This window comes from Salvelinus alpinus, chromosome 18, assembly GCF_045679555.1.
Source record: "Salvelinus alpinus chromosome 18, SLU_Salpinus.1, whole genome shotgun sequence".
Classification (NCBI taxonomy): Eukaryota; Metazoa; Chordata; class Actinopteri; order Salmoniformes; family Salmonidae; genus Salvelinus; species Salvelinus alpinus.
Genome location: NC_092103.1, coordinates 1231317 through 1250487, shown reverse-complemented (window position 1 = coordinate 1250487; position 19171 = coordinate 1231317). Strand labels below are relative to the sequence as shown.

General features: G+C 44.4%; 1 protein-coding gene across 1 annotated transcript in view; it reads right to left on the bottom strand.

Moving 5' to 3' along the window:
• The window catches only part of LOC139543486 (potassium/sodium hyperpolarization-activated cyclic nucleotide-gated channel 1-like), a 202446-nt gene extending 183998 nt beyond the window's left edge, over positions 1–18448 (bottom strand). Inside the window, exon 1 of the mRNA XM_071349592.1 lies at positions 17894–18448. Within this exon, the coding sequence (XP_071205693.1) occupies positions 17894–18258 (365 nt within the window). The 5' untranslated portion in view covers positions 18259–18448. The remainder of the gene's footprint in view (positions 1–17893) is intronic.
• Between the last annotated feature and the right edge of the window lie 723 nt (positions 18449–19171).

The following is a 19171-nucleotide window of genomic DNA, read 5'->3' as shown; positions in this document are numbered from 1 at the left end:
AAGCTGAGAGTTGGAATGTGGAATTGGAGACAAGTGGGAGTGGAGTTGCTGTGTGGGAGATAGAATGATGGTCAAAGATAAATAAAAATTAAAAAAATGTCAAAATAAAACATAATAAAAAGTACATTTGAATGACACTAAGTGGCAGTGTTTTTATAACTAATGCCGGTTTGCCTGAGGCTGATCCCGTGCAGGTGTTTGTACACATGCATATATACACATTCTCATTCAAATAAACACATACAAGAACACACACATACATGTAATAGTGCCAGACATGCACACAGACATATACAGTTGGCATTGCTGTTATGATTTTAGTTGTCCTTGATGTCCTTTGTTTTAAACGTATTATTTTGCTTTATTATTTTTTTGCATTGTTGTTTTCTGTTTTCTTCTGTCTTTTCCTTTTTTCTCTTTAGTTCATTCTCTTGGTCGTTGGTGCATTGGAGGGTTCTTGGGTTCTTGGGGAATGGGGAATGGAAGTAATTGTATTTTTTATTTTATTTTTATTCCTGGGGTTGAGGGACAGCTATTGGGGAACTGGTGGTAGATCGGTCAACGTGCCCTTGACCAGGGCATCGACCCTGGATGCTTCTGTGTGTCACTCTGAATGGGAATCTGTTGGATGACTGGTATGATGTAGTTGTTGAGTGGCTTCACTGCAAGTATATTGTATGTTTCGAATATTCAATAAATACGATTTTATTTTTTTATTTTTTTAATAACGTTTCCACTCAGAGAATGAGAATGGTAAATGATTGTAATTAATACATTCATTCAATACATTGGAATACAAAATGATGGACTATTAGCAGGACAATAGACTCTTCATAGCCCAGCTACTGTGGGTGTGAAAATCCCCACAATTTGCAATGTATTCGATGTTAAGTACTCCAAAGTTTTACATTTCTAACTATAAAGCTCATGCAACTGCAAAATGTCGGATAAAGCATTCAGTATACTGTACAGTATCTGTTCCTTAACATCTTTATGCTTCCGTTAATAAAATAAAGAGAGAAAAAGACTTTGAAAATGCAGATGTTTATTTAAACTACATTTTAGTCGCATTTCCCACCAACTCCACGACCACGGGTAAAACCTTGCTGAGATGATCAATGAATTTGTTGCATTGTTGTATCTTCAGTTTCTCAAGCCAAAACGTCTTGATGGCCTTCACCAGTTCATCTTTGCTTGTAGGCTTGGCAAAGTGACAGATTCATTTTTCAGAATAAAGTAGGCTAATGAAGGCAAAAAATTGTTGCTTACTGGAACACCCAAAGTCATCCAATTGTTATAATAGGATTTGAAGCAATAGCCTACCCGCGTGTAGTCAACTATTTCAGCACCGTTTTGCACTGCTCTAAGACAAGCATGGTGACTAGATTTTTATTTTCACTGAATCTCCATTTGGGTAAAGGTTAGCCTACAATTCGGGTGTGGAAATGTTAGGATTATTTTGCTCTTAGTAGCCTACTCCCGACCGGTCGCGTTGTACAGCGCCATATTTTCCTGAGGGTTTCGTTTTTCGAAACACCATAATATGAATCAAATTAATTAAGCTACATTTCTTAAAATGAATCCCATATACTATGTTTTTACAAAAAAGGTTTTAAATTCTCTAGCACAACCAATATTAGGAGATAGGAGATAAACTAAATACAGGCACATACTGTGTGTGGAAAATGATTTAAGACTGACATTCTCCAATACAACCCAACATTGCAGAGTTATGTGCATCCTTTCAAGCACACCCTTCTCATTGACCTGTGGTGAGTTATTCACAATTTTTGATGAACAAATAAGGCTTTGTGTAAGATGGCTAAGTAAAGAGCAAAATTATTATATTATTATATTATTATTTGTGCCCTGGTCCTATAAGAGCTCTTTGTCACTTCCCACGAGCCGGGTTGTGACAAAAACCCACACTCATTCTTATGTTTAATAAATGTATCATATAGTGTGTGTGTGTGGCAGGCTTACAATGATGGCAAAAAAAAACATTTGAGAGTGCGCTGACTCTGCTGCCCACAGGGGATACGCAGCTGGAGGTTGAATGTTTGAAGGGGCTACGGACTATAAAAAGTTTGTGAACCACTGTTGTAGACTACCCAAAGCCGTGGTGGGGTCCATTCGCATGCTCTCAGCTGTAGTTACCGTCGTTGACAAACAAACAAGACCGGACCCAAGTGACAAGTTCGAATTTCAGACCTGCAGCCGACTGGGCCTGATTGGGATCTCGGGTATATCGGGTCCAACTAGACCCGTGAAGACATCTAGTGTTTGTTCTACATTGAATCCAATGATTGTGCAGCGACTGTGGAATTGAGGGCATTGCTCTGTATTGTACTGTAGCAAATGTAGGTATAAAAACACAGCAGAGAGCAGCACTGCTAATTAGGGAGCACCAGAGGGCATGGATTTGGTAAAAAGTGAGATACTGGTTGCATCTGAAATGGCACCCTATTTACTATACAGTGCACTACTTTTGAAGAGGGAACCCATAAGGGCTATGATCAAAAGTAGTGCACTATATTGTATATTGAATAGCTAAGGTGCCATTTCTGATGGATCCATAGATTTGAAAAAAAATACACTTTTCTTCACAATGTCCTTCGTTAGACTGTTAGAACACCTCTTTGATCTGAAGAGGAAGAAAGAGAAGCTGGACACAACCACTTCAAAATCAATAATGCACAACATAGTCGCACGTCTCTAAAAAGACGCTTTGCTTTGGTGTTGTTGTTGGAATCTGAAGATATTTGGGTTTGATTACATTCTGCTGTGCTCATCATATTGGAATTTCACATTTTAATTTGATCAAATATTGTGATTATGACCCATTTCAAGTGTCTTCAACAAAGGTACTGCAGTGGTGTTACACAAGCACTAAACTAGTACTGTAAATGCTGTTTTGAGACTTACAGTATGTGGTTACTGATGATTTCACTTATTACAAAGTCATATTGTCTTTCATTCAATGTCCCTCATATTTTGGTAAATATCAACTGATAGTACAAGAAGGCCATGCAGCAATGTCATACTATCTGAACATGGTCATGCTAAAAGAGCCCCAAGAAAGAAAGAGTACAAGAAGGCCATGCAGCAATGTCATACTATCTGAACATGGTCATGCTAATCATGCTAATAGAGCCCCAAGAAAGAAAGAGTTTCATGGAAGGCAAAAGCTTCTTCTCCAAGGCTACACCAGGCCAAGCACGAACCCTTTCTGAAATCTATAAATAATGAATATTACTAACCAGCCATTAAACTTTAAGCAGCCTCTGTACTAAGGATATGTTAGAAGATTGAGTTGCAGAAGCTTTTTGAAACCATACAAAGCACCCATGAATGGTGAGGTCTGTCATTCATGGATGGACAGTTGTTATATAGTCGCATGGTTGCTCCTTGGTATTTCAATGCCAGAAAGGTGATAGCATCAACCAAATATGACTGCAACAACAAGGTTTTAAGCACATGGTGCTCATTTATGTATTTTCTATTTGTCAAAGCTTTATAAATTAACTAAATACAACAGTCAAATAGTTGTTTTCAATAATAAAAACCTATGGAAACCCATTTACAGTGGTATTAGGAAGTCCATCCGATGAAATTTCAAAATTATGTAACAGCCATGGTGCTACAACCTAAAAGGGTTATTCGGCTTTCCCCATAGGAGAAAACTCTACCCAGCAAACTGGATGCATTCAATCACAGTGAAATCCGTTTTGTCACCAAAGCCCCTTATACCACCCACCACTGCGACCTGTATGCGGCTGGCCCTCGCTACATATTCGTCGCCAGACCCACTGGCTCCAGGTCATCTATAAGTCTATGCTTGGTAAAGCTCCGCCTTATCTCAGCTCACTGGTCATGATAACAACACCCACCCGTAGCACGCTCTCCAGCAGGTGTATCTCACTGGTCATCCCCAAAGCCAACACAACCTTTGGCCGCCTTTCCTTCCAGTTTTCTGCTGCCAATGACTAGAACTAATTGCAAAAATTGCTGAAGCTGGAGACTTATTTTTCCCTCACTAACTTTAAACATCAGCTATCTGAGCAGCTAACCGATCGCTGCAGCTGTACATAGCCCATCTGATCTGATCTAATAGCCCACCCAATCTACCTACCTCATCCCCATATTGTTTTTATTTACTTTGTAACGGCTTTCTTCCATAGGTGAAGGAGAGGACCAAAGTGCAGCGTAGCCAGTGCTCAACATGTTTAATTAAAAGATCAAGTGAACACTACAAACAACTTACAAAATAACAAACGTGAAAACCGATACAGACCTATCTGGTGCAGAACACAAACACAGAGACAGGAAACAAACACCCACAAAACCCCAACACAAAACAAGCCTCCTATATATGATTCTCAATCAGGGACAACGATTACCATCTGCCTCTGATTGAGAACCATATTAGGCTGGACATAGAAACAGACAAACTAGACACACAACATAGAATTCCCACCCAGCTCACGTCCTGACCAACTAAACACATACAAAACAACAGAAAACAGGTCAGGAACGTGACAGAACCCCCCCCTCAAGGTGCGAACTCCGGGCGCACCCCTAAAACTCAAGGGGAGGGTCTGGGTGGGCATCTGTCCGCGGTGGCGGCTCCGGCGGTGGACGAGGACACCACTCCACCACTGTCTTTGTCCCCCTCCTTAGCGTCCTTTGAGTGGCGACCCTCGCCCACGACCTTAGCCTAAGAATCCTCCCCAAGGCCCCCACATGATTTTGGAGTTAGCTCAGGACAGAGAGGTAGCTCAGGACAGAGGGGTAGCTCAGGACAGAGGGGTAGCTCAGGACAGAGGGGTAGCTCAGGACAGAGGGGCAGCTCAGGACAGAGGGGCAGCTCCGGACTAATGGCAGCTCCGGACTGAGTGGCAGCTCCGGACTGAGTGGCAGCTCCGGACTGAGTGGCAGCTCCGGACTGAGTGGCAGCTCATGACTGAGTGGCAGCTCATGACTGAGTGGCAGCTCATGACTGTAGGGCAGCTCATGACTGTAGGGCAGCTCATGACTGTAGGGCAGCTCATGACTGTAGGGCAGCTCATGACTGTAGGGCAGCTCATGACTGGCTGACGGCTCTGGACGCTCATGTCTGACTGACGGCTTCGGCAGATCCTGTCTGGTTGGTGGCTCTGGCAGATCCTGTCTGGTTGGTGGCTCTGGCAGATCCTGTCTGGTTGGCGGCTCTGGCAGATCCTGCCTGGTTGGCGGCTCTGGCAGATCCTGCCTGGTTGGCGGCCCTGGCAGATCCTGACTGACGAATGGCTCTAGCGGCTCCTGACTGACGAACGGCTCTGACGGCTCGGGACAGACGGGCGGCTCTAACGGCTCGGGACAGACGGATGGCTCTGACGGCGCTGGGGAGACGGATGGCTCAGACGGCGCTGGGGAGACGGATGGCTCAGACGGCGCTGGGGAGACGGATGGCTCAGATGGCGCTGGGGAGACGTATGGCTCAGATGGCGCTGGGGAGACGTATGGCTCCGATGGCGCTTGGCAGACGGCCAGCTCTGACGGCGTTGAGCAGACGGACAGTTCAGACGGTGTTGAGCAGACGGACAGTTCAGACGGCGTTGAGCAGACGGACAGTTCAGACGGCGTTGGGCAGACGGGCAGTTCAGGCGCCGCTGGGCAGACGGGCAGTTCAGGCACCGCTGGGCAGACGGCAGACTCTGGCCGGCTGAGACGCACTATAGGCCTGATGCGTGGTGCCGGAACTGGAGGTACCGGGCTGAGGGCACGCACCTCAGGGCGAGTGCGGGGAGCAGGAACAGGGCACACTGGACTCTCGAGGCGCACTATAGGCCTGGTGCGTGGTACCGGAACTGGAGGTACCGGGCTGAGGGCACGCACCTCAGGGCGAGTGCGGGGAGAAGGAACAGTGCGTACAGGGCTCTGGAGACGCACAGGAGGCTTGGTGCGTGGTGCCGGAACTGGAGGCACTGGGCTGGAGACACGCACCATAGGGAGAGTGCGTGGAGGAGGAACAGGGCTCTGGAGATGCACTGGAAGCCTGGTGCGTGGTGTAGGCACTGGTGGTACTGGGCTGGGGCGGGAAGGTGGCGCCGGATATACCGGACCGTGAAGGAGGACACGCGCTCTTGAGCACCGAGCCTCCCCAACCTTACCAGGTTGAATGGTCCCCGTAGCCCTGCCAGTGCGGCGAGGTGGAATAGCCCGCACTGGGCTATGCAGGCGAACCGGGGACACCACCTGTAAGGCTGGTGCCATGTACTTCATGGCACCCGGCTCGATGCCCAACCTAGCCCTACCAGTGCGGCAAGGTGGAATAGCCCGCACTGGGCTAAGCACGCGTACTGGGGACACCGTGCGCTCCACCGCATAACACGGTGTCTGACCAGCACGACGCCCTCTCACTCCACGGTAAGCCCGGGGAGTTGGCTCAGGTATCCAACCCGGCTTCGCCACACTCCCCTTTAGCCCCCCCCCCCCCCCAAGAAATTTTTGGGTGAGCCTCTCGGGCTTCCAGCCTCTCTTACGTGCTGCCTCCTCAATCCACCGCTCCTGGGCTGTGGCTGCCTCCTTCTCCCGAGAGCGGCGATTCTCTCCAACCCTTCCCCAGGGTCCTTTTCCGTCCATGATCTCCCAAGACCATTCCTCCTGTGTCCAGTGTACTGGGCCGCTGCTGCTCCCCGTTGCTACGCTGCTTGGTCCGGGTTTGGTGGGTGTTTCTGTAACGGCTTTCTTCCATAGGTGAAGGAGAGGACCAAAGTGCAGCGTAGCCAGTGCTCAACATGTTTAATTAAAAGATCAAGTGAACACTACAAACAACTTACAAAATAACAAACGTGAAAACCGATACAGACCTATCTGGTGCAGAACACAAACACAGAGACAGGAAACAAACACCCACAAAACCCCAACACAAAACAAGCCTCCTATATATGATTCTCAATCAGGGACAACGATTACCATCTGCCTCTGATTGAGAACCATATTAGGCTGGACATAGAAACAGACAAACTAGACACACAACATAGAATTCCCACCCAGCTCACGTCCTGACCAACTAAACACATACAAAACAACAGAAAACAGGTCAGGAACGTGACATACTTTGCTGCTCTTTTGCACACCCGTATTTGTACTTGCACATCACCACCTGCTCATCTATCACTCCAGTGTTAATTTGCTAAATTGTAATTACTTCGCTACTATGGCCTATGTATTGCCTTACCTCCTCACGCCATTTGCACACACTGTATTTAGACTTTCTTTTTTTTCTATTGTGTTATTGACTGTACGCTTGTTTATTCCATGTGTCACACTGCTTTGCTTTATCTTGGCCAGGTCGCAGTTGTAAATGAGAACTTGTTTTCAACTAGCTGACCTAGTTAAATAAAGTTGAAATAAAAAAATGTAAAAACTAAAAAATTCTCTTCCAGGTAGAACCATTTTGGCTTCTATCTAAAACCCTTTCCACAGAGGGTTTTACATGGAACCCAAAAGAGTACCTAGAACCAAAAAGAAAGAGTACAAGTTCTCATATGGGGACAGCCAAATAACCCCTTTGGAACCCTTTTTTCTAAGAGTGTACAGTAATTCTGGGAACACAGCAGAGAAGTTGAATATCAACAAAGACAAAGTCCCTGAAACTTTGAAGCATCTACAGAAAGGAGGATTTGAGCCAAACAACAAGAGCACCTTGCATGTCCAAACCAGCAGCACTCGCTGCAGAATGAAGCAAAGCCAGTTATACAATAGCCTTAGAGTTATGTACTGAGGCCAGAATACAGCAAAGGTGAAGAACAGCCATACAGAACAAGTCTGTGCTGTGGAAATCATTTTATGGCCCTGGATGTAACATAAACAAAATAAACGGTTCTTAGAATGTGGCCAAAGAACCAAAATATTATATAGGCTATAGAACCACAAACCTCCCTTATTTTAAACAGAGTAGCCAGGTATAGAATAGCCATACGGAACAATTATGCATTGAAGCCAGCAATACAGAGTAGGCCTACAGCATTGGTGTAGAATAGCCATACAATTCTATGGGACCAAGAAGGAAGAGCCAGCCAGCCAGCTCTGCTCTAGCATGGTAATTGTAATCTCTCTTTACATTGGCACAGGGACAAGATAACACATCACTCTCTGTGATGTAGAGCCCAATGGAAGGTATCATGAACGAGGCCATAAAGTGAACTGCTGAACCCCTTTCATGTGACGAGGGAGGTGACACTTTGTGGACATTGAAACAGGGATTCAAGGTGTCCATTCAATGATCTTGGTGGAAAACAATATTGGTATAAAATTAGATGGTTATTATACATGAAGAAAACATTTGTGACTCGCTTCAGCTCATTAGAAGTATGTTTGTGGCAGTGGATAGGATAGCCTGACACGTGAAAGTTGGTTAAGTGTCTCTAGCTTGAACGGTTCTAGAGTTACTGTTTGTGGGTTATTTCATGCAAAGGTTTGCAAATGTATATAGTTACTTTCATCACTCTAAACTCCAACAAACAGCTGTAACTTTTGATTGGAAGAAGATAATTATCTTCTGATTCCAGATTTGAACAGTAGAAACGTAGACCAAGATGTCATACCCTCTATGTTTTTGTCTAAAGTGCTGCAAAAGTTGTCAAATTTTCAGTTGTTTGGAAAAGGTTGGGAAAAAATGTGTTGATGCGGTTAGTAAAATACCTGCATCATTTGATCAGTATAAGATATTTTGGTTCAGATATTTTTAGTAGCAAATAAATAGAGGAAGAGTTCATACACTAAGTTTTTGTCTAAGTTCATGGGAAAATGGTCAAAGTAGCTGATTTGTGTCAAAGTTACATTGTTCACAGTGAATAGAATAGAATGTTGGGAGTGATGAAGTAACAATAGGACTGTCACGCCCTGACCTTAGAGAGTGTGATTTGGGGTAGGCATTCTATGTTTTGTATTCTATGATTTTGTGGTTCTATGTTTTGGCCGGGTATGGTTCTCAATCAGGGACAGCTGTCTATCGTTGTCTCTGATTGGGAACCATACTTAGGTAGCCCTTTTTCCCTCCTTTCATTGTGGGTAGTTGTCTTTGTTTGTGGCACTATAGCCCTTAAGCTTCACGGTTGTTTCTTTCGTTTGTTATTTTGTTGGCAACATTTTTTTAATTAAAAGGAAAATGTACGCTGACCACGCTGCACCTTGGTTCACTTCCTTTGACGGCCGTGACAAGGACATTTAGAATGCTGAAGCAATCCCATGAACGTGGATGGAGGACAAAAAGAAGGTCAAAAAGCTTAATAGTGTCACGTTCTGACCATAGTTCTTTTGTATTTTCTTTGTTTTAATGTGGTCAGGGCGTGAGTTGGGTGGGTTATCTATGTTTTGTATTTCTATGTTGGGTTTGTCGTTTGGCCTGATATGGTTCTCAATCAGAGGCAGGTGTTTGTCATTGTCTCTGATTGGGAACCATATTTAGGTAGCCTGTTTTGTCTTTTGGTTTGTGGGTGTTTGTCTTCCGTGTCAGTGTTTGTTCGCCACACGGTACTGTTTCGTTTGTTCACTTCGTTTATTGTTTTGTTTAGTGTTCTGAGTTAATTAAAATACTTCATCATGAACACTTACCACGCTGCGCTTTGGTCCGATCCTTCTACTACCACAGACGATCGTTACAAATAGTTTAAAAAGTATAAAATTAATGTAAGAAACTTAATCCAGACCAGACTACACATTTTAACGTGTGAACAGCGTTTTTAGCTTAAACGATGTAAGAGCAGTATGTCAAATATTTAAAGTGGAACTGACAGCATTTTATGTACTGGCGCTGGACAGACGGGCAGCTCAGGCGGCGCTGGACAGACGGGCAGCTCAGGCAGCGCTGGACAGACGGGCAGCTCAGGCGGCGCTGGACAGATGGGCGCACCTGTAGGGAGGAGACGGAGAGACAGCCTGGTGCGTGGGGCTGCCACAGGACCCACCAGGCTGGGGAGACCTACAGGAGGCTTGGTGTTAGGAGGAGGCACCGGAAGGACCGGGCTGTGGGGGAGCACTGCAGGTCTGGAGCACCGAACCTGCCCAACCCTACCTGGCTGAATGCTCCCCGTAGCCAAGCCAGTGCGGCGAGGTGGAATAGGCCGCACTGGGCTGTGCTGGCGAACCGGGGACACCATGCGTAGGGCTGGTGCCATGTACCCCGGCCCGAGGAGACGCACTGGAGACCAGATGCGTTGAGCCGGCTTCATGGCACCTGGCTCGATGCCCACTCTAGCCCGGCCGATACTAGGCGCTGCTATGTACCGCACTGGGCTATGCCTGCTCACCGGGGACACCGTGCGCCTCACGGCATAACATGGTGCCTGCCCGGTCCCTCTCTCTCCAAGGTAAGCACGGGGAGTTGGCTCAGGTCTCCTACCTGGCTTAGCCACACTCCCCGTGTGCCCCCCCCCAAGACATTTTTGGGGCTGCCTCTCTGGCTTCCAGCCGCGCTTTCGTGCTGCCTCCTCATACCACCGCCTCTCGGCTTTAGCTGCCTCCAGCTCTTCACGAGGGCGGTGATATTCTCCAGCTTGTACCCAGGGTCCCTTACCGTCCAGAATTTCCTCCCATGTCCAGGAGTCCTGAGATCGCTGCTGCCCGATACCACGCTGCTTGGTCCTTTTTTGGTGGGTGGTTCTGTAACGGCTGTCATCGGTGGAAGAAGGTGAGGACCAAGGTGCAGCGTGGTAAGTGTTCATGATGTTTAATAATCATCAAAAACAGAACACTGAATAACAAAATAACAAAGAAATAACCGAAAACAGTTCTGTCTGGTGCAGACACACAAAGACTGAAAATAACCACCCACCAAAACCCAACAGAAAACAGGCTACCTAAATATGGTTCCCAATCAGAGACAATGACTAACACCTGCCTCTGAGAACCATATCAGGCCAAACGAGAAAACCAACACAGAAACACAAAACATAGATAATACCCACCCAACTCACGCCCTGACCACACTAAAACAAAGAAAATACAAAAGAACTATGGTCAGAACGTGACACAACTAGAGCTACAGTAGGCCTTTATGCAAACCAGCCATTTTCCACACAAGCCTGCCATCATTCACTTTAAACAGGACTGTATCTCTACAGGCAGTTGCAACAGCGCGAATTTAGATCATTTGAATGTTTTCGCCAAAAGCCACAAAATACACCTAAATGGATTTCTGCAAATCTGTCAATACCACGGGAGTCCTCTTACATTTGGGAACTTTGCAGTTCTATTGATCAAACAACCATGAAAAGGTAGGCTCTCTCTCCCTCAGTTATGCACGTCAACAAGATCAACAACTAATGCTAGCCAGAGCAAGATGAGCTAAAATCTAACGAATTAATATTATATAAACTCTCTGAAACTTTTTTCAGCTAGTTGGCCGTCATCATTACACTGATATACGACGGGGTATTGTAACCTACTGCAGCTTGCCTGCAACCAAGCACCCAAGCTAACTGGCTAAAGATAGCTAGCTACTTCCAGACAAAAATGAGAGACCATTTTACTTGCCCTAGCAGAGCTGGTTAGCTAAGCTGTTTACATGTTATCTAAAGTGTTTGTGACTATTACTTTTTTTGCCTACGTTTACTGACACCGGTCATATTTAGCCGGTGTTGCGCGTTCTTAAATGTATCAGTTATTTGACGCTCTGGAACACTCAGACAAGAGTGCTCTAAAATCGGAGTAGATAGCCAGAGTGAATTTGCCAACACAAGAGATGCTAACTGGATAACAGCCGTTCAAGTTCTTCCTAGCTAAATAAATTACACCTGCATCTCTAGCTGTGTATAGCCATCGAAAAATGACATGACATGACATCCTCCTAGCAGCTGGCTAGCTAGCTAACATTAGGATCTGTGTTTTTAGCTTGCTACATAAATATACTGAGCAAAAATATAAACGCAACAGGCAACAATTTCAAAGATTTAAAATTGTACTGAGTTACAGTTCAAATAAGGAAATCAGTCAATTTAAATAAATTCATTAGGCCCTAATCTATGGATTTCACATGACTAGGCAAGGGCACAGCCATGGGTGGCCCTGGGAGGGCAAAGGGTAGCCAGGCCCAGCCAATCAGAATGAGTTTTTCCCCACAAAAAGGCTTTATTTCAGACAGAAATAAAGCCACCTCCAACGTCGTTTTAGAGAATTTAGCAGTACGTCCAAGCCGGATGTGGAGGTCCTGAGCTGGTGCAGTTGTGAGGCCGGTTGGACGTACTGCCAAATTCTCTAAAACAACATTGGAGGTGGCTTATGGTAGAGAAATTAACCTTCAATTATCGGGCAACAGCTCTGGTGGATATCCCTGCAGTCAGCTTGCCAAGAAATGCTCACTAACGGGGATGTCAACAAATTTGTGCACAACATTTGAGAGAAATAAGCTTTTTGTGCATATGGAACATTTCTGGGATATTTTCTTTCAGCTCATGAAACATGCGACCAACACTTTCCATGTTGCGTTTATATTTGTGTTCAGTATAGATACGCTAGCCTATTAGCCACGTGATGACTGACTTGTGCCCTTGCTAGTTTGATTGTATTGACATCCTTAGTTACAATCTTCAGTTTTTGTTAAAATATTGCATCCCGAATGGAGGCAGCAAACAATGTACCAGGCCAGCTGTGATTTACAACCTGATAGCAATATTTTTTGAACTACCAAGAAATGTAGTGGTGAATTATATTAATCATGCATTGAACTGCATCCATCTATTCTGTCAACATTTCCTTAGTGTACGTCAAGGAATGTTGAGTCAAATAGAACCTATTTGTAAAACCACTTATAAAGTTGGTTTTGTAGCATAAACTGGATATTTGATATGTTTGACTGATATTATGACTGTCTGTTTGTTTCATATCTGCAAAGTAGTTAAAACACTGTCAGTTTCACTTTAAAGCAGGGACTCTTGCTTTGCAAGCCCCACTAACAAGGTCTAACAGTTTTTTTTTTAAATTATACATTTACAGACTGGATCTTTTAAATGATTTAAAATGATCCTATTGATGAGACAGTTATCTAGTTATCTATGTAATAGTCATTAATAAGCAGTCATGCATATCACCACATTGGTCCAGATATGCCTTTTGTGTATATTATCACAGAAAGGGAGATCACATACTTGTTTTGGGGTCTGCTATAGCCTAAATTAAACTCATGTAGTAGTAGTTAATACTGGCACACCTTTGTTCTATTGACAGGCAGACGTTCTAGACGCACTGTCACCACTCCCATATTTTCAATGCAGGCAATGTGTTTAGCAAGCCAAATACCTCCCAAACTAATCCATAAAGTTTTATACATACAATATCTATGAGAAGTGAAGTGTATCCTAAACCGGTGGACAGTGTTTGTTTAAGAAGAAGAAGAATAATAGATAATAGCATTATGTGTGTAGTAGTAGGCTAGCAGAGGCTATCTCCAGACTCCACGGCGCAGAGTAGCACTTCAGCACCGTGGATAGTGACGAGCTAAAGTCAAGTCAATACTTTAGATTATTATAACAGGGACGGAAAGTCACCTTCCCATCCATTCAACTCTACCAGGGGACACCGGTGAACTAAAACGTAGCCTATTGGGTATGGACACTTTTTTGGGGACCAGACGTCATACCGGTGTATTTACATGTGAAACACTCTCTCAAGTCACTTCGGTACAGCTATGACAAGAAGTGACTTCCATAGCAGGCTAGAGTGCCTTATGCTGCAGGTTAGGACAAATAACATAGCAGGTTAGGAGATTGAGATTAAGGTTAGGAAAGGGGTTAGCAAAAATGCTCTCCTAACCTGTTACGAAAATCACTTCGGGTCGCTGTATTGAAGTGGCGTGAAAAGAGTGTGTCCCGTATTTACATAGATGTCATACTGTTAGGTGACCTAAACTGGGACATGATTAACACCCCGGCAGTCCTACAATCTAAGCTAGATGCCCTCAATCTCACACAAATCATCAAGAAACCTACCAGGTACAACCCTAAACCCGTAACCGTGGGCACCCTCTTAGATATCATCCTGACCAACCAGCCCTCTAAATACACCTCTGCTGTCTTCAACCAGGATCTCAGCGATCACTGCCTCATTGCCAGAGTGCGTACTGGGTCCGCGGTCAAACGACCACCCAACATCACTGTCAAACGCCTCCTAAAACACTTCAGTGAGCAGGCCTTTCTAACCGAGCTGGCCCGGGTATCCTGGAAGGATATTGACCTCATCCCGTCAGTAGAGGATGCATAGTTTCTCTTCAAAAATGCTTTCCACTCCATCTTAAATAAGCATGCCCCATTCCAAAAATGTAGAACTAAGAACAGATATAGCCCTTGGTTCACCCCAGACTTGACTGCCCTTGACCAGCACAAAAACATCCTGTGGCGTTCTGCATTAGCATCAAATAGCCCCTGTGATATGCCACTTTTCAGGGAAGTCAGGAACCAATATACTTAGTCAGTTAGGAAAGCTAAGGCTAGCTTTTTCAAACAGAAATTTGCTTCCTGTAGCACTAAATCCAAAAAGTTTTGGGACACTGAAGTCCATGGAGAATAAGAGCACCTCCTCCCAGCTGCCCACTGCACTGAGGATAGGAAACACTGTCACCACCAATAAATCCACGATAATTGAGAATTTCAATAAGCATTTTTCCACGGCTGGCCACGCTTTCCACCTGGCTACCCCTACCCTGGCCAACATCTCAGTAACCCCTGCAGAACCCCCCCCTGCTTCTCCTTCACCCAAATCCAGACAGCTGATGTTCTAAAGGACTGTAAAATCTGGATCCCTACAAATCAGCTGGGCTAGACAATCTGGACACACTCTTTCTAAAATGATCTGCCAAAATTGTTGCAACACCTATTACTAGCCTGTTCAACCTCTCTTTCGTATCATCTGAGATCCCCAAAGATTGGAAAGCTGCCGCGGTCTTCCACCTCTTCAAAGGGGGAGACACTCTAGACCCAAACTGTTATAGACCTATATCCATCCTGCCCTGTCTTTCTAAAATCTTCGAGAGCCAAGTTAATAAGCATATAACCGGCCATTTCGAATCCCACCGTACCTTCTCCGCTATGCAATCTGGTTTCCGAGCTGGTTATGGGTGCACCTCAGCCATGCTCAAGATCTTAAACGATATCATAACCGCCATCGATAAAATACAGTACTGTGCAGCCGTCTTCATCGACCTGGCCAAGACTTTCGACTCTGTCAATCACCGTATTCTTATCGGTAGACTCAATAGCATTGGCTTCTCAAATGATTGCCTCGCCTGATTCACCAACTACTTCTCAGACTGAGTTCAGTGTGTCAAATCTGAGGGCCTGTTGTCCGGACCTCTGGCAGTCTCTATGGGGGTGCCACAGGGTTCAATTCTCGTGCCGACTCTTTTCTCTGTATATATCAATGATGTTGCTCTTGCTGTTGGTGATTCTCTGATCCACCTCTACGCAGACGACACTATTCTGTATACATCTGGCCCTTTTTTGGACACTGTGCTAACAAACCTCCAAACAAGATTCAACGCCATACAACACTCCTTCCGTGGCCTCCAACTGCTTTTAAATGCTAGTAAAACTAAGTGCATGCTCTTCAACCGATTGCTGCCCGCATCCTCCCACCCGACTAGCATCATTACTCTGGACGGTTCTGACTTAGAATATGTCGACAACTACAAATACCTAGGTGTCTGGTTAGACTGTAAACTCTCCTTCCAGACTCACATTAAGCATCTCCAATCCAAAATTAAATCTAGAATCGGCTTCCCATTTCGCAACAAAGCCTCCTTCACTCATGCTGCCAAACATACCCTCGTAAAACTGACTATCCTACCGATCCTTGACATCGGCGATGTCATTTACAAAATAGCCCCAACACTCTAGTCAGCAAACTGGATGTAGTCTATCACAGTGCCATCCGTTTTGTCACCAAAGCCCCATATACCACCCACCACTGTGACCTGTATGCTCTCATTGGCTGGCCCTCACTACATATTCGTCGCCAAACCCACTGGCTCCAGGTCATCTATAAGTCTTTGCTAGGTAAAGCCCCGCCTTATCTCAGTTCACTGGTCACCATAGCAACACCCACCCGTAACACGCGCTCCAGCAGGTATATTTCATTGGTCATCCCCAAAGCCAACACTTACTTTGGCTGCTTTTCCTTCCAGTTCTCTGCTACCAATGGCTGGAAGAACTGCAAACATTTCTGAAGCTTGAGTCTTATATTTCCCTCTCTAACTTTAAGCAACAGCTGTCTGAGCATCTTACCGATCACTGTACCTGTACACAGCCAATCTGTAAATAGCACACCCAACAACCTCATACCCATATTATTACTTACCCTCTTGCTCTTTTGCACCCCAGTATCTCTACTTGCACATCTATCACTCCAGTATTAATGCTAAATTGTAATTATTTTTGCCTCTAGGGCCTATTTATTTCCTACCTCCCTACTCTTCTACATTTGCACACACTGAAAATAGTTTTTTCTATTTTTCTTTTATTTTGTATTATTAATTGTATGTTTGTTTATGTGTAACTCTGTGTTGTTTTTGTCTCACTGCTTTGCTTTATCTTGGCCAGGTCGCAGTTGTAAATGAGAACTTGTTTTCAACTGGCCTACCTGGTTAAGTAAAGGTGAAAAAATAAATAAAAAAATGCTGTAGTCTAGACAGAGTGTAGATTCATCCATATTCACATGCCACTGCAATGTTTATACAACACACAATAGAAAGCTGGGGTGTTACTGAACAGATGAGGCAGGTTATGAATGCTTCCATTTGACTAGATTATGTTCCAGAATACTGTGTATCATTTTAATTTGTTTCATTCTCTCAAACAAATATTCCACTGACTGACAGTCACCCAAATAATAATTTACAGCATTCAATCTGTCTCATTCTGTTATTTCTGTCAATGCGCAATATTAGGTCGTTTCTATGCAGTCAATGAAATGTCAGAGAGACACTGTGCATGAGGATGACACTTTAAACAATACAAAGCAATGCCTACACAAGCCCATTAACCACGTATCTCAAACTCTATCCAATTGAATTAACAAAATCAAAGCAAGCAATTAAGTGTATCATAAGAGGAACTTGTTGTAATAGGTTAATATATCCCTAAAAACAAATATACACATTCCATCGCGTTGTTTCTGTGCAGTTCAACGTGGATTTATGTTTGATGGGTGTGTATGGCACGCCAAAGCGTTGTGCATGTTAAATATCTGTCCATTATTCACGGTTTTGCAAGCGAGATCCCTTTAACTGTTCAAATGCCTGGTGTTTGAATTCATCCCATTCCCTTGTATTCTCTTTTTATTTTATGCGGATGACCAATGTATAACTATTTATCTATTCTCTCTCCCTATTCTCTGTTGTCGTTTCTTGCTAGAATTGACCGCGTATGTCTATTTTCCATCCAGAGGCCATCCTCACTTATCCTGACGGATCCTCGTCGTCGTTTCATCATTGCAGGATGGGCTATGTTTACAATCCTGATGTTCTCACCTTACTTTCATCGCTTATTATAGATCCGCATATGCAGCAATAAGAACTACTGTTATGTGGAAAACAATTCGTATTTGTGTATTCAACTCGTGACATTCACCATCCTCTTTCCAAGGACATATCATGGACTCATCTATTTCTGTCTTCCATATTAGAATAATGACAATTGCCGCAATGGAAAATATGAATACGATCACAATTTGATAGGTAAAACAATCAACGCCTCTATAATTGACTCAAGAACGACGCAAGATTAGCCAACACATTGGACGAGGCGTAACCTACGCGCACTGATGACATAGTGATGTGGTGTCTTGTGGACCTGGCTGTGTGGATGAATGGATGGCATGGTAAAAAAATAAGATGAGAAGGTGACTTTCCACTCCTTACCTAAAATCGCTATAGGGGTGAATGATCCAGTATCCCGCAGTTTGGACCCTTTCTTGCTCTTTCTCAACGGCTTTCTGACTGCCGAACATTCGCAGGGAGAACTTATTGACGCCAGGCTGCATCATCGCTCCAAATTGCCTCTGCATAAAGCCATGTCGGTTCCCGGACCCGTCTAGATCGTCGAACCCGACCAAGGCTTCCTCCTGTTCACCCTTGAAGCCCACCGAGTTCGCGTGGTCCCCTGCTTTCATGTTCTGGCTCCCAATATTCTTCCTCTGTATCGAGTCTTGCCTCTGAAATACATTATTCCCATCCGCTTTTTCCACTTCTTTGTTGCTAGAGAACGAATTAGATTTTTCTTCCATGATTTTCAATAAAACGCACTGTCTCCTGGCTCGGAAGACAGGCTACGCGCAAAACTCAAAAGGACTCGCTGTAAACTTCCGTGTTTCATTTGATGTCCTTCAACTGCTCGGCTACGCTGCCTCCTTTGCGAATGATGCAAACTGAGACAGACTTCTGTTGAACCTGACAGATCAGGTTTCCTGGGTTACCGCCATCTACCGACTGAACCGATTCACAGGTCAACTCTTCTCTTGCTCGCGCAGCACTGCGGTTTAACGGGGACACTGCTGGCGCTTGGCCACTTCATTTCCATAATGTGACTGATCAGGGGCATTTCTAGGATTTGGAGACATTCAGGGCTTAACCCAAAGCCAGTAGGGGGGTCCTGGGGGCATTTTCCTTCTAAAGGAATTTTAGCAGCTAAATGCATTAATTTGGTGCACTTTGATATATGAACATTGAGAGATTAGATATTTTTCAGGTAACTTGCATCTACCACAGCAGACACTGCCAGTACTCAATTACAGTTGCTAGCATGGGTCTCTACTCTGGAAAACATACAGTACCAGTCAAAAGTTTGGACACACCTTCTCATTCAAGGGTTTTTCTTTATTTTTACTATGTTCTACATTGTAGAATAATAGCAAAGACATCAAAACAATGAAATAACACATATGGAATCATGTAGTAACCAAAAAAGTGTTAAACAAATACAAATATATTTTATATTTGAGATTCTTCAATGTAGCCACCGTTTTAATTTTCTCAACAAGCTTCATGAGGTGGTCAGCTGGAATGCTGAACCGACTTGAAGGAGTTCCCACATATGCTTAGCACTTGTTGGCTGCTTTTCCTTCACTCTTTGGACCAACTCATCCCAAATCCTCTCAATTGGGTTGAGGTCGGGTGATTGTGGAGGCCAAGTCATCTGAT